We start from the raw sequence: 18,735 nt of genomic DNA on the forward strand, positions 1-18,735 counted from the left end.
TCCTACCTGAGGAGGCCTCCAGCCGATCCAGCTTGCTGACCAGCCAATCCAGGTTGTTGGAGAAGAGGGCACAGTTGGCACGATTGCCACGGATCAGAGAGGCTGAGGGTGGAGAGAGGGGTCAGACCCAGTAGGACTGGGAACCTCGGGTGCTCTAGGGGGAGTCCAGTCCGAGGCCCCTCACCCAGGATTTCATAGAGCAGGTTCACAATCTCTTTCCAGGACTCGGCTGCCTCCTCCCCGGCAAATTCGGCAAAGTGGGCAGCAGTGGTGTAAACATTTAGGCGGTCGATGCAGTTCAGGACCAGGGAGAGCATCCCCTGGGGTAGAGAAAAGAGGGGGTTTCATCACAGGAATCCCAGGCCCTCCCTGCCTTGCCTTTCTTGGACTTGCTAATTCATATTCCTTCAACACCTAGTGACTGGGTGTCCCCAGATCGAAACCAGAGCCACCTGTGTGCACCCGCACTCCCAACTCCCTTCTTTCCTCCTCGGCTCTCCAGACCTGGCCTTGTCGCACTCTGCCTCTGTCCCCAGCATAATACATCCCTATTAACATCCGGACTGAATCTGTGTTTCTCCTTCCAGTATTTTCTTTCCTTCCTTTCCACCTCCAAGGACCCTACTGCTGGTCCCACTGGCCCAGCTCACTTTCCACACCAACCACCAGAGAGATTTTTGCCTTCTGTCTCTTCCTTTTTTTAAAAAACATTTTAACCTTTTGTCTTCTTTTATTTTGAATTACAACAGACATACAGAAAAGCACATAAAACATATACGGTCTAGGGCTTCCCTGGTGGCGCAGTGGTTGAGAGTCTGCCTGCCGATGGAGGGGACAAGGGTTCGTGCCCCGGTCTGGGAAGATCCCACATGTTGCCCGTGAGCCACGGCCGCTGAGCCTGTGTGTCTGGAGCCTGTGCTCCGCAACGGGAGAGGCCACAGCAGTGAGAGGCGTGTGTACCGCAAAACAAAAAACAAAAAACAATAAAATATATACAGTCTATTCTTGCTTTTCGTAGTAGTTAGGTTCTGTAAAGTCGCCGTGAGCACTGAGTGAATCCTGAGAACCAAGGCTCCCAGGGGAAACACAGGGGCTTTCTCTGAGTCTCTGAGCACAACATTTTCATCAATCAATCAATACACACTCTCGTTTTATGTGCGTTTCTGTTTAAAGACACTAATTTAATAGATGTTGTTGATTCATTAACATTAAACTCACAACCAACAGCACTGTAACTCACGCTTCAGTGAAGCTTTTCTTTAACACATATTTTCTCAGTAAGGCACATCACAGCCTTCTTGCACTTAGGAACAGTAGACAGCGCTTCGCCACTGTGCTTAGGGACCATTTTAATCAGTGAAATTAACAAAAAGCACAAAAATGTGAAAAGCGTGGCACTAAATACACCACAAAGAGGACACTTGTTTACAGGTGAGAGTTGAAATAACAAGGCAAATTGTCGCCTTGTTCAACCTCAACTGGAAACACAACATCAAATGCCTTAAATTTTTTGCCTCTCTGCACATGTCCACAAATGACTACAAATATTCTGCAAGCATCGATTTGGAGGTTACAAATAAATTTTAGCAAGTAGGCATATTTGCAAATACAGAATCTGGAAATAATAAAGATCAAATGTATATGGCTTAACAAATAAATATGAAAGAACACTTGTGTAACCATGACCCAGGTCAAGAAAGAGAGCATTGCTAGCCTCCCAGAAGTCACCTCGATGCCCCTCCTGTTACACAACCCTCTCTGCTAGGGATAACCGTTATCCTGACTTTTATGGAAATCCTCTCCTTGTTTTTCTATTTTTACTACCTATGCATGCATTCATAAACAGTCTAGTAAAATTTTGCCTGTTTTTGAACTTGAGATGTACAGTAAGTATTCTTTTGCACATGGATTCTTTTGCTCAACATTACTTGAAAAAAAATTTTTTTTTTCTATTTATTTATTTGGCCGCACTGAGCGGCTTGCAGGATCTCAGTTCCCCGACTAGGGATCGAACCGAGACCTTGGCAGTGAAAGCGCCGAGTCCCAATCACTTGACCACCAGGGAATTCTCTCAATATTACGCTTTAAGGTTAAGAGCATTGTTTCATGGGGGTGTCATTTGCTCATTTTCATTGCTGAGTAGTGTCCATAGCCATCATACGGATATGCCACATTTGTGGATTCATTCCAGTGGTGGTGGACAACTGGGCTGCTATGATAATTGTTGTATCTATATCCTGGGCCCGTAGTAAGAGATGCAGTGCATCGTGGTAGACAGCACAGCCAGCTGGAGTCACACACAGTGGCTCTGCCCCTAACTCGTTGTGACTTTCAAAGACCTAACCCTTCTGTGGCTCCCAAACCACAAGTCCTCATCACGGCCTGGCCTTTGTCACCTCTCTGTGCTCATCTCCTCCCACTCCTCCCCTAGCTCACCCAGTTCCAGTCATCCCGGCCTCCTCACTATTCTGGAAGCTGCCAGGCACACTCCCACTTCATGGTCCGTGTACTTGCTCTGTCTCCTCTCTGTCCCTCCCTCAGGTGTACACATGGCTGCCTCTCTTCATTCACGTGACCCTCCCTGACTACTGTATTTTAAACTGCAACAACCCCAGCACTCCCTACCGCTGCCCTTTTTTTTTTTTTTTAATATTTATTTATTTGGCTGCGTAGGGTCTTAGTTGCGGGACCTAGCTGCAGGATCTTTGTTGCAGCATGCAGGATCTTTCGTTGTGGCACGTGGGCTTCTCTCTAGTTGTGGCACGCGGGCTCCAGAGCACACAGGCTCAGTAGTTACAGCACGTGGGCTCTAGAGCGCACAGGCTTAGTTGCCCCGCGGCATGTGGGATCTCAGTTCCCCCACCAGGGATCAAACCCGCGTCCCCTGCTTTGGAAGGTGGATTCTTAACCACTGGACCACCAGGGAAGTCCCTGCCCTACTTTGTTTTTCTCCTTATTATCATCTAATATACCACATAATCGTCCTATTTTATTGCTCATTTATCCTCCCGCCCCACGTCAACTCCACAAGGACAGGAATTTTTGTCTGTTTTCTTGACAGCTATATCCCCCCTGGTATATTTGTTCAGCAATGGCTGTTATCTAATCTCTCTGCACCTCAGTGACCCATCTGTAATATGGGAATTACAACCCCCCATGGGGTTATGGGGAGGATGTCAGGTATATAACACCCATAACACACAGTAAGGGCTAAATTCAAAGTAACAATAACCACTGACACTTATATAGCATCTACTCTGTGCTGCTACTGTTCTAAACACTTTGCATATACTAATCCCACTCCATTAGTAAGTTTTGTTGTTGTTACTATCATCATTTCTAGGTCTGCCACCCCCATCACAATGGGAGCCCCTGGAGAGGAGCAGGGCCAACTTGGAAGACTTTAAATGAACATGCTCCCCAATCACCCTGAGGAGACAGCAGACCCCGGACCTTTGTACAGCCCCAGTTTTCCACCCCTCTCGGCCCCTCGCACTCAGACTCCGTGCTGAGCGGAGCCCACCACGTCTCCTCTCATAACACACAGACCCCCAGCCTCTGACCCAAGCTGGGGTCGCGCCCAACACTATCCTCCCACCCAAAAGCCCACCTCTCTGGCCCTGCCTCCCACCATGCCCCACTCTGGTTCTATCCTCCCACTCCGCAGGCCCTACCCCTACAGTCACCGCCTCCTGAGTCTAGTAGCTCAGCCTCGGGCTTCTTCCCAGGCCTTTCCTCCACTGACTTGCCTTGGCCCAGAGCTTACCTTCACCCCGCCCCGTCCTCCCAGGAGAGGGAACAAGTCCTGCCCCCGCCGTCAGGCTCGGGTTCCACTTTGCTCTCACAGGCCCCGCCCCTCACCAAAGCCTCGCCCACCAACCCACTCCGGACCCGCTTCAAGGTTCCGCCCCTTCGCGTGTCCCCTACGACCCGCCTCCCCGCCCTGTTCACCCAGGCCAGGAACTTCCTCCTGCCCCTCCACCTGCCCCGCCCCCTCTCAGACCACTGCTTCCCCGGGTCCGGCAGGCTCCGCCCCTCTGAAGGCTCCGACCCCGCGCCCACAGACCCCGCCCCCCCGGGCCGCGCCCTCACCTCCTCCTGGAAGAGGCTCTGGCGGTTGCGCAGGCTGCGCAGCTTGCCCTGCTTCTCCTCGTGCTGCAGCTCCTCGGAGGGTGGCTCGAAGTAGCCGATGAGGTCCTGCAGGCTCAGGATGACGCCCTCGAGAGGCAGTGCTGTGCCAGCCGGAGACCCCGAGCCCCTCGGCTTTCCGCTGAAGCTGTCCAGGCCCCTGCGGAGACCGCGCACGTATCAGTGAGGGTCCGTGAACACTGTGAGGGTCCCGCCCCCACCCACCCCCGGTCCCTGCCAGACTCCCACAGACACACCTATTTAACAGAGAGAGTGAGACGCAGAGAAGGAAGGGCATTGATTGGCCCGAGGTGACCCAGTGGCCAAGGGCAGAGCTGGGCCTGGGACCCCCGCCTGTGTAGGGACAGGTCATGAAAGCAGAGGTCAGGGCTAGGGAGGTCCAGGGTCGAGGGTGTCAGGGGTATGAAGTCAAAGTCATAGCTGTCGAGGTCAGATTAGGGGTCAAGTATGTAGAGGTCAGGAGTCTGTGTATGTGAGAGGTGTGAATGTCAGAGGTAGAGATTAAATGGTCTGGCGCATGAACACCAGGAGCGTGGGGTCAAGGTGTGGCCTGGCCCCCAGGGCAGAGCGGGCCGGGTGGCTCACTTGATGAAGTGGTTGTAGAGGCCGCCAGTGCTGTAGATCATGCGGGCGGCCTGGGACTCCTCCTGCTGACAGCGGGTCAGTGACAGTGCGTCGTCCATGTGGCCTTCCTGGTGCAGAATGGCCTGACAGTGGTGGGAGAGAGACATCAGGAGGGGCTCAGCCAGCCAGGGCCATGCTCCCCAGACCTCCACCCAGACTCTAGCCCCCAAATTGCCCCCATCCTCTACGGAATCTCTCTGCCAGCTCCGCCCCCAGTCCCTCTTCATCTGTCCCTGTGTCTTTCATTCTCAACCCCTCTCTCTTTTTCCCCCCTCTAGGTCTCTCCTCTCACTCTCTGTCTCTGTCCTCTTTGTTTCTGTCTGTCTGTCTTTGTCTCTGTCTCTCTGTCTCTCTCACGCCTATCCCATGCTCTGTCTCTCCCTCTCTGTTGCTATGTCCATCTCTCTCTCTACCTCTCTTTCCTTTTTTTTTTAACATCTTTATTGGAGTATAATTGCTTTACAATGGTGTGTTAGTTTCTGCTTTATAACAAAGTGAATCAGTTATACATAAACATATGTTCCCATATCTCTTCCCTCTTGCGTCTCCCTCCCTCCCACCCTCCCTATCCCACCCCTCTAAGTGGTCACAAACCACCGAGCTGATCTCCCTGTGCTATGCGGCTGCTTCCCACTAGCTATCTATTCTCTGTCTTTCTTTCTCTCTTTCTCTGTCCCTCTTTGATTCTCCCTCTCTCTCCCTCTCTGTCTCTCTCTATCTTGTCTTTCTCCAGGCCAGACCCCTCTCCATTTGTATCTACTACTGACTTAACATCCCCCCCACCAGAAAGCTCTAATGGCACCCCAAATTTAACATGTCCCAGACAGAATGCCTGAACACCTTTCTGGGAGGTGAGACCATCATGGCTGCCGGCTTTCCCCTGAGCTGACCTCCCCAGGACCCCATCCAGTCCAGCAGCTGTAAATACCGTCCACCTGCTGACGACTCCCACATTGCCCTCTCTGGCCCAGGCCCATCTCTACATCCTCTGCTGTTGTATCCAACTTCAGCCTCAGTTTTCACAAACAGGTGCCTCCCTAGTCTTCTCACTGATTCGCTCAGCAAGTCTATTGAGTGGCTCTGTTCTAGGCATTGGGGCCCATCCTCCTGAGCTGATACTTGGCTGTCCCTGACTCAGTTAATGGCACTTCCCTCCTTCCAGCTGCTCAGGGCAAAAAAGGACAAAAATCATGGTCTCATCCTCAGTCCCTCTCCCTCTCACCCTGATATCCAATCTGTCAGAAAATCCTGTTGGCTCTGCCCTCAGAATACAACCAGACTCTGCCCCCTTTCCTCACTCCACAGTCCCCACCCTGGTGCTGTCCACTGTCATCCTCCACCTGTACCAGTGCAGACCTGCCCTGGTCTTCCTTCTCCAGCTCTGCCCACCCCCGTAGTCTGTTCCCATAAGCAGCTCAAGAACCCTGTGAACCTGAATCAGGGCACCACCCCCTGTGCCCTGGCCTGCTCAAGGCTATCTTGCGGCTCCCTCTCACCCAGAGTAAAAGCCAGGACCCTCCCCGGTGGCCCACAAGGCTCTACCTGATCTCTTCCCGTCCCCTTTCTGTCCTCATCTCCCACGACTCACCCCTCGCTCACTCTCCTCCAGCCGAACTAGATGTCCTTTCAGTGATTGCAACAGACCAACCTCATCCCAACTTCAGGGCCTTTGCACCTGGTGTTCCCTCTGTCAAAAGTAGCTTTCCCACTGTTTGGTTGTAAAACTGTGTACTTCATTAGAGAGGGTTTAGTCACAGTGTCTGAGCACAGGGAAGGCAGGGAACAGGTCTGTATAGCTCAGCTATTTGTCCACACATACATCCACAACACCTGGGGTACTCAATAATTGGCTGAATGTTATTCTGTTATTATTCTGTTATTCTGTTATTATTCATCTTTTTCTCTCCACCTCTGTCTTTCTTATTTCTGTCTCTCTGTCTCTGTCTTTCTCTATTTGTCTGTCCCCATGTCTGTCTATACTTCTCTCTTTCTCTTCATATATGTATTCTTTCTTTTTTCCTGTCTCTCTCAATCTCAGTTTCTCTCTCAGTCTTTGTCTTTCTCTCAATCCCAACCTCAAACTCCTAAAGGCTCAAGCATCATCACCCCCAGTGCCCTTCCTGCCCCAGCCTGTACCCCACCCCTTCCCTCTGCCAGGTGCCCACCTTCTTCTTGAGCACGCCGAGCCGCAGGGCCTTGGGGTCCGGGGCAGCATAGGTGAGCCACAGGCCTGAGGCCACGTGCTGCACAAAGCACAGGGACTCCCCATATTTGATTTCAGGGGGGCCCATGCCCTCCACATCCCGCTTGGGGGCCGTATCCAGCTTCTCCTACAGGGGCAGGGGACAGAGGTCAGCCTCCTCTGCTTGTGCATTTAATGGGGGATTCCCCCCCAAGAGACTGCAGAGTGGTGGGGGGCTGGGGCGGGATTTGGGGTTCCAGCTGAGGGAGGGTATCCTGACCCCACCGACCTTGGAGATTCGGAAGCAGAAGGAAGTGGCCTTGGTGTGGGCCTTGCTGGCGTCAACCACCACTAGGCCCTGGTCCTCAATGAGTGCCAAGTACCGCCCGGTGGTGACATGCCGGATGCGGAGTGGCTGGCCCCAGCGCAGGTGGCTCCCACTCCAGCTGCAGAGGGTGAGGACGAGGGAGAGGTCAGAGGCCCCCCAGTTCTCCCATGGACACCATAGTCTTGGTTGAAACCTCCTCAGCCCTCAGCCCTGTTCCAGGGTGCCCAAATCTTCCTTGGAGCCCTCAAATCCTTCTTAGGACCCCCAGCCTTCCTTTAAGAGCCCCAATCTTCTCTCAGGCCCTCACCACTTCCTCAGGGCTGCCCAGATGATTTCAGTGTCTCCAGTTTTCCCAGATCTGTCATTTTCTCCCCTCCTTTCCCCACAGTTTCACTCGAGACCCTGATCTCTCCCTCAGGAACCTCCACTACCCCCAAGACCTCTTTTTCCTCCAGGATTCTAGGACCCTGGGGACCTTTATTGCTCTCTTAGGCTCCCCAGATTTTCCCTCAAAACCCTCCAGTCTCTTCCTCAGTTCTTCCTTCAAGACACTCTTCTCCTCCCAGGGCCCCCAGGAACCCCTAGCCCCTCCCCCAGCCTGCCTCCTCTGCCCCTGACCCCTACCTGATTCTCAGTGGCTCCAGTCTCCAGAGGGAGCGGGCGTGGGTGCACACAGATCCCCCCTCATAGTAGACAAGTCTGGGTACATGGAAGAGAGTGAGGTCAAGAGTTCAAGCTCCAGCCCCCCAGAATCTGATCCCTAATCCTAGGGTTCCAGGACCCCCTAGCCAACCTTTGCCATCCCCCTTCTGGCCCGAAGACGCCAGACCCTCTTGTCCCCAAGCCCAGACCTGCGCTGGTCATCACTGTCAGCAGGAGAAATGGTCAGACATTCATCCATGTGTCCATGAAAGAGGCGGAGGACGTGGCCCCCGGTCACATAGCCTGGACAGGAGCAAAGGAAAGTGGTCGTTGGGAAGCTGGAGCCCCAGAAAGGCCTGGGAGCCATAGTGGAGTTTGCAGGCCCTGCTTCTGCCCTGTGGGAAGCCGGGGGCTGGGTTTGGGGGTCTGCAGATGGAGATCTGTGTTTCAAGGTACAAAGTTGTAGTCTGAGATTTGGGCCTGAGATTTGGGGTCTGAGGTTGGGGATCTAGTGTTGGGGGTCTGGGTGTGCAGGGCTGGGGCTGGGAGGTTTGTGGGTCTGGGGTTTAAAGGTCTCAGTTTGGATTTTCGAGGTTGGCTTCAGAGAATGTCATTAGAGATTTGGGTCTAATATTCCCCGATTCTGAGGTTTGAGTTCCAGGGCTTGATATGGGGGTCTGGGTTTAGAGGTATGACGGTGGAGTCTGAAGTCAGGGTCTGAATTTCAAGTGTTATTTTGGAGGTCTGAGGCTGGTATCTGAGGTTTGAGGTCTGAGGTTTGGAAGGCTTAGCTCTGGGGTCTGAGTCTGGGGAGATGTGAGCTTTGTCGTAGTTAGAAGTTGGCGGGTCTGAGTTTCGGGGTCTGAGATTAAGGCCTGAGTTTCGAGATTTGTGGCGTGCATCTCAGCTTGGGTCCGGCTTAGGGCTCTGAGGTTTGAGGTGTGAGAATTGGGTTCAAAGTTTCGGGTTCATGCTTTAGGGACTCAGCATGGGGGTCTGCAAACGGGGAGATGATTTTGGAGATTTGAGGTTAGAGTTGGAGGTGTGAAGTCGATTGGCTGAGGTTCGGGGTCTGAAGTAGGGCTCTTAGTTGGGGATCTGAGTTTGAATTTGGGGGGCTGAGGTCCCATGTGCTTGTCATCTGAGGCTTGGGGTCTGAGGGATAAGCTACACATTCTATGTTCTAAGCTTTGGGTCTGAGTTTAGGGGTCTGACCTCCAGGACCTGAGTTTGGCATGCGAGCTTTGGGGTCTGAATTAGGAGTCTGATACTGAGTTTTAGGTTTCGAGGTCTGAGCTCTAGGGTTCCAGATTGGTGGTCAGTTGGAGATCTAAGTATGAGGGTCATAATTTGGAGATCTTGGTTCGGGGTCTGAGGGGCAATGTTGAAGGTCTGTTTTGGGGGTCCTAGGTTAGGGGTCAGAGGTCTAGGGTCCTCACCCTCTTCGCAGCCAGAGCAGATGGGGTTCATGTTCCACAGTGTCTGCATGAAGGAGGCGTCAACCTGGAGCTCCCCACTGGCCGTCGACAGGTGCTGTGGGCAACCAGGATGTGGTGGTCAGAGATAATGGGGGGTGAGCAATAGTTCCAGAGTGAGTCAGAAACCAAGGGTGGAAGCCAGGAAACCAGAAGACAGGAGACCAAAAATTACAGGTCACAGATCAAGAAACAGAGATCGGGCTTCCCTGGTGGCGCAGTGGTTGAGAGTCCACCTGCTGATGCAGGGGACACGGGTTCGTGCCCCGGTCCAGGAAGATCCCACATGCCGCGGAGCGGCTGGGCCCGTGAGCCATGGCCACTGAGCCTGCGTGTCCGGAGCCTGTGCTCCACAACGGGAGATGCCACGACAGTGAGAGGCCCGCGTACCACAAAAAAAAAAAAAAAGAAAGAAAAGAAACCGAGATCAAGTCAGGAAATGGGGCGTCAGAAACCAGAAATTGGATGGAAACTGGAAATTGGGAGTCAGGACGTTGGGGCCAGAGACCAGGCAAACCAATGAGGAGGAGATGGGGTGGATCCCGTGTGCCCCCAGCCCCAGGAGCAGTAGGAGCTGTGGTGAGGGAGGTGCTACTCACCAGGTAGCGCTCAGAGGAGACGCTGACGAGGATGAGGTCATCCCCAACTCGGACCTTCTCTCCTTCCGACCTCTGCTTGGAGGCCGGGTGTGTCGTCCACCAACAGGCCTCTCCTATGGGTGGGGGTGGGGTGAGGGCTGCCCAGAACGCTCTTCCCCAAGGCATTCCCAGCCACGGAGCCTCCCAAGCCCTCCGTCCCAAGCTCTCCTCTTAGTGCCCCCAACTCTCTGCCTCACAGTCCCCCGTTCCTGTCCTCAGACTCTCTGCCTGCTTGCCTGAGTCTCTCTGTTCAGAATGTATTCATCCACACCCCCAGACTCTCAGCCCCAAAGGCCCCCATCTTTGCCCCTGGAACATCCCCATGCCCGCTCCCGGGGTTCTGCAGACCTTCTGAATCCCAACTCCCTGCCTGCGGCATCCCCATCGTAGCCCCTCCCTCCAGCCCCTGCACCTGTTGCGTCCTCCTGCAGTCCCACGTCGAAGGCCAGCTTGTCAGTCATGGAGCGGGAGGTGGTGAGGCAGCTCAGGTACTAGGGTTGTAGAGGGGAGTCAGCCACCCGGCGGGCGTTGCACTCCCTGGCCCCTGCCGCCGCCCCGGCCCCTCCCGGACGCACTTACCATGCCGCTGTGCGAGTGCCGGAGCAGGATGGCATGGCCATACAGGAGTGTCCTGTGTCCCCCACCCTGGGACGACTGCAGGGGGCAGGGGAGGACACAGAGTGAGAATAGACCCCCCTGAAACATCTGGCCTATCTCAGGTGGCAATACACTTCCCAGAAGACACCATGCTCGGGCCTGGATGCGAAGAAGCCTCAGCTCAGACCCACAACAGAGTCTCTGCCTCAGGTTCCCTGCTTCCAGGGGAAGCAAGGTCTGTGTCTCTGAGAAGCCTGTGGGTGGGGTGTTTTCTATTCCCCCAAGCCCACTCTGTCCTTCAACCTGTTAACCAGGCCCCAGAGTCACTCAGGGGGCTGAACCCCTCTTCCAGAGGTTCAGATACCTGGGATCACTCAGGGAAGCCCCCGTATCTCGTGTTCCACAGACTTTAGCTCCCTCTGCTCTCACCTGTCATAACACAGCTGTGCACCGGTACTGTCCTACCAGCTGTTAAACATTGGAGCATCACCCACAGGGACCTGCCCTGTGCTGCCACACACCCCCGGGCCCAAGAAGACTCTGCGCCTCTTGGGAGTGGGTGGGTACACCCAGCACTCGACGGCATCATGCCCCCCATCCCAGCTCTCACATGCCCATGCTCTGAGGGGGCCATGTGATGGGGCCACGTGATCACATGGTGGACCCACCATGTGGGTCCAGAGGGGACTCACACTTGGGATGGAGGGAGGTGATGAGGGGAGAGGTCCCATGCGGAGAAGAGCTAGGAGGGTCGGAGGAAAGGATGGAAAAGAGGAGAAAGGAGCAGGTGGGAGAACAGGGGCTCAGAAGCCCCCACCCCCTTCCTTCCTTCCTGCCTGGCCTGTTCTGGGTTCCACAGACCCTGACAACCGGGGTGGGGAAGAACCCCCAGCCCCCGTGTGCAGGGTGTGGACCCAAGAGGCCCACCTGGGGTCAGGAGAGGTGGCAAGGACAGATGACACCCAAGGCCAGACCTACCCACTTATCCAAATTGAGGGCCTGTGGGGGGCAGGGCAGAGAGAGGAAGAAGAACAGATGGTAAATGACCCCCAGGTCCTCCCACCCGTCCCTGCCACCCATCCCAGCTGGGTGGGAGCCTCACCTCCACGCCGGCCTCCAAGGTGTTGGCCAGCATCTCCTGCAGGGCTCGGACGGACAGGGACTGCTCCAGGACGAAGCAACAGATGGCCAGATCGGGGGGCACATTCTGGGGGGTGGGGAGATGTGAATGGGGGACCTGAAGGCTCCAGAGTGCTGGTGCACGCCCTGCCCCTAGTCTAAATACCTACACCCCTTAGAGACCCAGAACCGATCCAGCCCTCCAAGAAGCCCTGCCCTCTGCCTCCCGCTTCAAACACCCTGAATTCGCACCAACATCCCAGAAGACACCTCTGCTCTGCCTCCTGCCTCACACCCCTGTACCCCACCCGAACCTCACAGAAGTTTCCACAGCACACCTAATCCCATAGGAAGCCTCAGGCCCTGTCAGACGCATTCCACCCATCCGACTCCGGGAGCCCCCTCCTTGCCCTCCCGGCAGAAAACGCAAATCTCTCCAACCCCAAAGGAAGCCCCAACTCCCGCTGTAACGAGCAGACAGTCCCAGCTCCTGCCCTCTCCCTCAGACACCTGTGAACACTGCTTCAAAGTCCCAGGAGCAAGGCCCCACCTCACACCTCCCGCCTCAGGCTCCCACCCAGGCACCTCAAGCACTTAGACACCCTCCCCCTTGGACCCAAGACTCTCTGCCCACCTCAGGCCCCTGGCCTCCTCCCCCGTCAAACTCCAGGTCTCCTCCCTCTCCCAGCCTCCGCCCCATCCCCCCAGGTCACCTCCTCCCTCAGAGCCTGAGTTCACCTCAGCCTCAGACCCCAGGATCCCCCCACCTCTCAGCCTCCAACCCCCTCCCCAGTCAGCCCCCTGCAGGCACCCCCTGACCCTCTAGGCTGTTCTGCTTTGGATTGAAGACCCTCTGCCCCCTCAGACACCTGCCTCCTAAGACCCCCTGCCCCTCCCTCCTCAGACCTCCACCCACCTCAGACCTCTGCCCCTTTCCCCCGTAAGCCCCCTCCCATTTTCTCTCCTATCAGCACCCCCTTCAGATCCCCTCTTCTTTGAACTCAAGACCTTCTATCTCCTTAGACCCCCCTCCCTCTTCCCCCAGGACCCCAGCTCCCCTCCTCAGACCTCCAGCCCCCTTTCCCTCTTAGCCCCCCTCCCTATTCCCCTTCCTGTCAGCATCCCCTCTCCAGACTCCCAGACCCCTCTTCTTTGGGCCCCAGGCTCTCTGCCCCTCAGGCCCCCCTCTTCCTTCCGTCCTGCACAGACCTGGGCATTGCTGGTGGGCTCCAGGAAGCAGAGGCGGTTGCCGAAGCCCTCGGCAGCCAGGCAGAGCTTGAGCTGCTCCTTGAGCACCATGGCGCTGCACTGCAGGACCATCTCGTCGTCCTGGGGACGGGCAGAGGGTCAGGGTGGGGGCCCGCATCCCACCCGCATCCCGCAGACACTGTACCATGGGCCACCCACCTGGCCCTTTCTCCTCGTGAAAAAGATGTGACTAATAATAGCCACCCTCGCCATTTATCAAGTAGGGGCCCGTGTTGAGCACTGTACATGCTTCTAACATCCCCATGAGATCCAAGCCAGTGGCATCCCCACGTTAAAATGGGGAAACTGAGGCTCCATGAGGGGACATGGCTTGTCCAAGGCCACACGGCTGATAAGAGAAGCAGCTGGGATCTGAACCCCAGTCCAACTGACTCCAGAGGACTCCCAGGTGGGGGTCCACAAGGTGAGTCACTGGAGGGTGGAAGATACGAGTGCCTCAAGTTAAATGGCTTTTAAGTTCAGCCTTATCTAATTATTCTTTTGTGTGTTATTTTAATAGTAGCTCTCATTTAAGGAGTGCTGTCTAATGACTCCTGAATGCAGTGCCAGCGTCTGGACTGGATCCTGGATGGAGGGGAAATGCCATAAAAGACGGTATAGAGACAAGTGGTGAAAGGTGAAACAGACTGTGAATTAGATGATGGTATCATAGCCGTACGAAATCTCCCGATTTTGATAACTGTGCTGTGGTTTTCTGAGAGACATCCCTTGTTTTTTTAGGAAACAGACACTGAAGGATTTAGGGGTTAAGGGTATCATGTCCACAGCTAACTCTCAAACAGCTTAGGAAAAAAATAGGGAGAGAGAGGGAGGGAGAGATGGAGGGAATGATAAAGCAGACATGCTACATCCTAACCTTTGGGGGAAATGACTGAAGGCCACATGGGAGTTCTCTGAGGTAACCTTGCAACTTTTCTCTAAGTTTGAAATAATCTCGAGGGTATTAATTAAAATTTTAAGTAAAATAAACACCCTTCTGAGGTAAGTCCTAGTATGTGAACCTGTGGAAACAGAGGCCTAGAGAGGTGAAGTGATTTGCCTGAGGTCACACAGCCGGCGCAGCTTGTGGGATCTTAGTTTCCCTTGCAGGGTCTTAGTTTCCCGACCAGGGATCGAGCCCACACCCCCTGCAGTGGAAGTGTGGAGTCTTAAACACTGGACCACCAGGGAAGTCCCAATATGCCGCTTTTAGAACGTTAGACCACCTCTTGATATGTTAGTAGAATAGCCCATGTTACATTCATAACTAATATAAATGTATGTGGGGGTTTGCTCCACATTTTTACTGATAGAGGTTTCAATCAAAATTGATGGGGAAAAAAAACAGATGGAGACCGCAGTGATTAACCACAGTTAAGACAGTGATTATTCCATTTTACAGCAAAGGAAACAGGTTCAAGGAGGCTAGGTGTTGTGCCTGAAGTCACACAGACTCCAGCCCTTCCAGCAAATCCTGGGCTTCACCCCACACAGGCAGCCCTCATTCTTTCTGTCAGCCTGGGAGGAGGGAGAGAGAGGCCCCAGGACTGCTCTGTCCTATTACCCCCATCCCCGACATCTTGGCATATGCCGTGTATTCACAGGGATCATACAGCTTGCGTTTATTAAGTACAGACTCTCTGCTACACCTCATGCTCAGGGCTTTACATTCATCTAATAGACACTGATTAAGCATCTGCTATGTGCCAGGCACTGATCTAGGCACTGGATATAGAGCAGCGAATAAAGCAGACGAATTCCCTGTCCTTGTGGAGCTGACATCCTTGTGGGGGGAAATGCAATGAACAGGTGAATCAATTTATAATGTTAATTTCAGTGATAAGTGTTATGGAAAAAATAACCCAGGGTGATGTAAGAGTTTGGGGTAGAGATGACATCAGTGAGGGGGGTGAAGTGACAGCCTCTCCAAGGAGGTGACATTTGAGCTGAGCCTTGTCTGAATAACAAGAAGGAATCAGGCCCGATCATCTCTGGAGGAAGAAAGTTCCCGGAAGAGGAGTCTGCCTGTGCAAAGGCCTGGGGCCGTGGGTGTTCAGAAAAAGCAAGGGAGACAGCCTGGCGCTGCTGCCATCAGGATCAAGGGAGAAAGTGGGAGGAGACGAGCCCAGAGAGATATTTGCATGGACCCATTGAATCCTTATGGTACATATTTTTGTCCCCATTTTCCAGATTGGGAAACTGAGGCTCAGAGAGAAAACTAAAAATCACTTGCCCAAAGTTAGGAAGCAGGCAAATGGCAAAACCAAGATATAAACCAGGGACAGGGAGCCTAATCCCTACACCAATGATTCTCTAACTTTCTCCTGCATCAGAATGAAGGGGGGTAGCCTGGTTAAAAATGCAACTTCCTTGCTGCCCCAGTCTCCCCCTCAACACCAAGAGCCTGATTCAGTAGATCTGGGGTCAGCAGGGAATCTGGACCATTAACCTGCCCCCAGGAGGTTTTGACATGGGCCATGCTTTGAGGAACCCCAGCCTGGGCAGGGCTGGATGTTGCCACCCATCAAAAGGAAATGAAATGAACTTGGGGACCATGCCCATCATGCTTAAAAAGTGAAATAAAAGTAGAGCAAGAACAGAAAATAGCAGCATGCCCCCTGTGTTCTAAGGGCTACCTGCATTTCATGAAACTTGTTTCAGTTAAAAATAGTTGTGTGTGGGGCTTCCCTGGTGGCGCAGTGGTTGAGAGTCCACCTGCCGATGCAGGGGACACGGGTTCGTGCCCCGGTCCGGGAAGATCCCACATGCCGTGGAGCGGCTGGGCCCGTGAGCCATGGCCGCTGAGCCTGCGCGTCTGGAGCCTGTTGCTCTGCAACGGGAGAGGCCACAACAGTGAGAGGCCCGTGTACCGCAAAAAAAAAAAAAAATTGTGTGAATGCACCTAATTTGAGCATAATAGCATGAATTGGAGGCAACCCAAGTGTCCATCAGCAGGTGAACTGATAAACAAATTGTAGCGTATTCACACAATGGAATACTACTTAGCAACAAAAAGAAATGAATTCTTGATACACACTACATGGATTCATGTCAAAAATGTTACAGTGTGCAAAAGAAGCAGGACAAATGAGCATATATTTTATATGAAACACTAGTTAGTGACTTATGGGATCTATGGTGACATAAAGCAGAAGGGCAGGGTGATTCCTGCAAAGAGCCAAAGGGAACTTTCTGGGAAATGTTCTATTGATTATGATAGTGGTTACATGGGTGTGTACAGCTTGTCAACTGTAACGCCTAAAAGGGGTACAATTTATTGCATGTCAATTATAGCTCTATTAGTAAAGTTGACTTTTTATAACGTATGTGAATATATGCATGTACTGGGTTGCAATATAAAATATATTTCTTACCAGTGGGATGAGATCCAAAAAGTTTGAGAAAACCACCACATAACCTCAGTAAAGTTCAGGAAAATGGACCCAGTCTGGGGCCAAGAGATGTCAAGGCCAGGCCTCTAGAATCCAACACTGGCTAGCCAGGCAAGTCTGAGCCCAGTTTTCCTCTTATGAAAGCAGGAGGGCTGGCCCCCAGGGGCATCCAGAGATAACACTTCCTGGCCTTAACCTTGGTCAGTGACTCCCACTCGGGCCTCGGTTTCCCTCAAAACTCCCAGGGAGATAAAGATAGGGCCCTACCTCAGAAGATAGGGCAGCAAGGATATAATTAGATGCCTCAGGAGGCTGAGGCCCTGGGCATGGGGTCTGACGTAGAGTGGCTGCTCAGGGGCTCAAGGCCATGGCCACGGTCTTATTAGGGCTTGGGAGGAGGGGAGAGCCCAACCCATGGTGTCTGCTAAGGGACTGGAGCCAGTGCAAGAGTCTAGGGTGAAGCTAGGCCTCCTCCCATGGCCGAATGTCCAGCTGTCCCTATCCTTCACTACCAGCCCCAGCTGTCCATTCCTCCCTCCCAGGAAACCAGAGCCGGCTCACCAGGGTCCTATTCTGGGGCCGGAATGCTGTGTCAGCATTTCCCAGGGCCTGGAGGGGGTGGGGAGGGGCTAGTGCAGGATCAGTGGACCTGGCCCAGAAGACAGAATATCCCCTCCCATATTCACAGCCCCACACCCAGTAGAACCACTGGGAGGGAAAAGTGGGAAGGACTTCGAGATGGGCAGCCCCTCCCCCCATCCTCTCCCTGTCCCCTGCCCAGGCCCCAGAAAAGTGGACTATTCTGGGAGGGACACCTGTTGTTCCAATTCCCATCCCTGCCCCCCCGCCTGCCGAGGGTCAGAGATGCAGAGAGAGACAGAGTTGAAGACACAGTGAGAAACACAGAGGGCCTGAAGCCGAAGAACAAAGCCAGAGACAGAGACAGGGAGACAGAGATGGAAAGAGACAGAGACACAGACAACCCAAAGAGACAGATAGGGAGAGATAGATAGAGACAGATAGAGATAGATAGTAGCCATATCTGACCCTCCTCTCCAAAATCAAGTGGGGAAAGAAAGAAGACCCAGAAACAGGGGGACCCTCAGGAGACCCTCAAGGGCTGGGAGTTCAAAGGAGTTGTGTCCTTCAGCCCACCACAGCCCTCTTCCCAAGAATTTAAATAGGTCAGAGTCTGGAGCAAAAAGAGAATTAGGGCTAAGTGGGGGGTGGGGGAGGGGACAGCTAAATTAAGCTCAGGAATTAGAACCACCTTCCCCAAGTGCCTGCTTCCAGAGTGGTGGGAGGGGGTGCTCTCTCAGCGGCCCCCTTCTCTGGGACAAATCGCTAGTGTCAGAAGAGAGGGTGGAGGAGGGAGGATCCTCCTCCCCATTCTGTAGTCCCAGATTCTGCTAATTCTCTGACGAGAAAGATGGGGGAGACTAAGAGAGACAGAAACGGAGAAAGACGGAGTGACAGTCACCCAAAGGGACAGAGGAGAGACCCCAGAGTCTCAGAGACCACCAGCAATCAGGACAAAGACGTCGGAGACAGAGAGACACTCAGACCAGAGAGATAGTCCCAGAGACTCCAACACAGAGATACGCACCGTCCGCAGAAACTGGACCTCATCCTCGCCCTCTCCTCCGTCACCCATGATGTCGAGGCCAGAGGTGCTGGGGCTGAGGTCGGTGGCTAAGAGGAGGGGGCCGAAGGCTGGACGGGTGGGCTGGGGGCGAGTTGGGGTCGGAGACCTCTGGGGACGACAGAGGCACCCGCGGCGTAGATGGAACTGCGTGGAGGACTCGTGTGCTGGACAGAGCTGGGAGGAGGTCCCCGCCCCCGGGTCCCCATTGGAGCAGGACGGCCAAGGCCACGCCCCTTTGACGGAGCCCCGCCCACAAACCCCAAACCTTGGCCAAAGGTACGCTTGAGGTGGGGGCGCTTAGGGGAGTGTCTTTAAGGCAGCTACCCTCTCTCTCCCTTCGCGATAAGGAAGGTGCCATCATTCTCCTATTTCACAGAGAGCAAACTGAGGCTCTGAATGAGGAAGCCCCTGCTTGATGTCATACAGCAGAGAGGGGATGCGCACTAGGTCTCCTGGCTTTAAAAAGCACCATACACAGTGATTAAAAATATGGACTTTGAGACAGACTGGATCCAAATCCCTGTCTTGCCACTCCTTTGTGTGACCTTGAACAAGTCACTTCGCCGCTCTGTGCCTCAGTTTCCTCAACTGGTAAGGAGGATATTAATAGTACCTACCTCACAGGGCTGCTGCAAGGATTAAATTAGATTATTTGCAGCACTTAAAACTGTACCAATACAGATGCAGCCACTGTGG

General features: G+C 53.7%; 1 protein-coding gene across 4 annotated transcripts in view; it reads right to left on the reverse strand.

The window, feature by feature from the left end:
- The window catches only part of RYR1 (ryanodine receptor 1), a 117,656-nt gene extending 99,465 nt beyond the window's left edge, over nt 1-18,191 (reverse strand). For 2 of the 4 annotated variants that reach the window (XM_067718093.1, XM_067718091.1), the window contains exons 1-16: nt 18,001-18,191; nt 12,964-13,083; nt 11,738-11,842; nt 11,614-11,634; nt 10,618-10,692; nt 10,451-10,529; nt 10,000-10,112; nt 9,365-9,458; nt 8,135-8,228; nt 7,908-7,982; nt 7,245-7,401; nt 6,939-7,103; nt 4,735-4,856; nt 4,093-4,288; nt 185-320; nt 7-102 (exon numbers count right to left, since the gene is read on the reverse strand). In XM_067718093.1, the coding sequence (XP_067574194.1) occupies nt 7-102; nt 185-320; nt 4,093-4,288; nt 4,735-4,856; nt 6,939-7,103; nt 7,245-7,401; nt 7,908-7,982; nt 8,135-8,228; nt 9,365-9,458; nt 10,000-10,112; nt 10,451-10,529; nt 10,618-10,692; nt 11,614-11,634; nt 11,738-11,842; nt 12,964-13,083; nt 18,001-18,048 (1,696 nt within the window). In that variant the 5' untranslated portion in view covers nt 18,049-18,191. Of the gene's footprint in view, nt 1-6; nt 103-184; nt 321-4,092; nt 4,289-4,734; nt 4,857-6,938; nt 7,104-7,244; nt 7,402-7,907; nt 7,983-8,134; nt 8,229-9,364; nt 9,459-9,999; nt 10,113-10,450; nt 10,530-10,617; nt 10,693-11,613; nt 11,635-11,737; nt 11,843-12,963; nt 13,084-18,000 lie in introns of those variants that run through there. The other 2 variants (XM_067718094.1, XM_067718095.1) reach the window with 2 other exon arrangements.
- Between the last annotated feature and the right edge of the window lie 544 nt (nt 18,192-18,735).

The sequence above is a fragment of the Pseudorca crassidens genome, chromosome 20, assembly GCF_039906515.1.
Source record: "Pseudorca crassidens isolate mPseCra1 chromosome 20, mPseCra1.hap1, whole genome shotgun sequence".
Taxonomy (NCBI): domain Eukaryota; kingdom Metazoa; phylum Chordata; class Mammalia; order Artiodactyla; family Delphinidae; genus Pseudorca; species Pseudorca crassidens.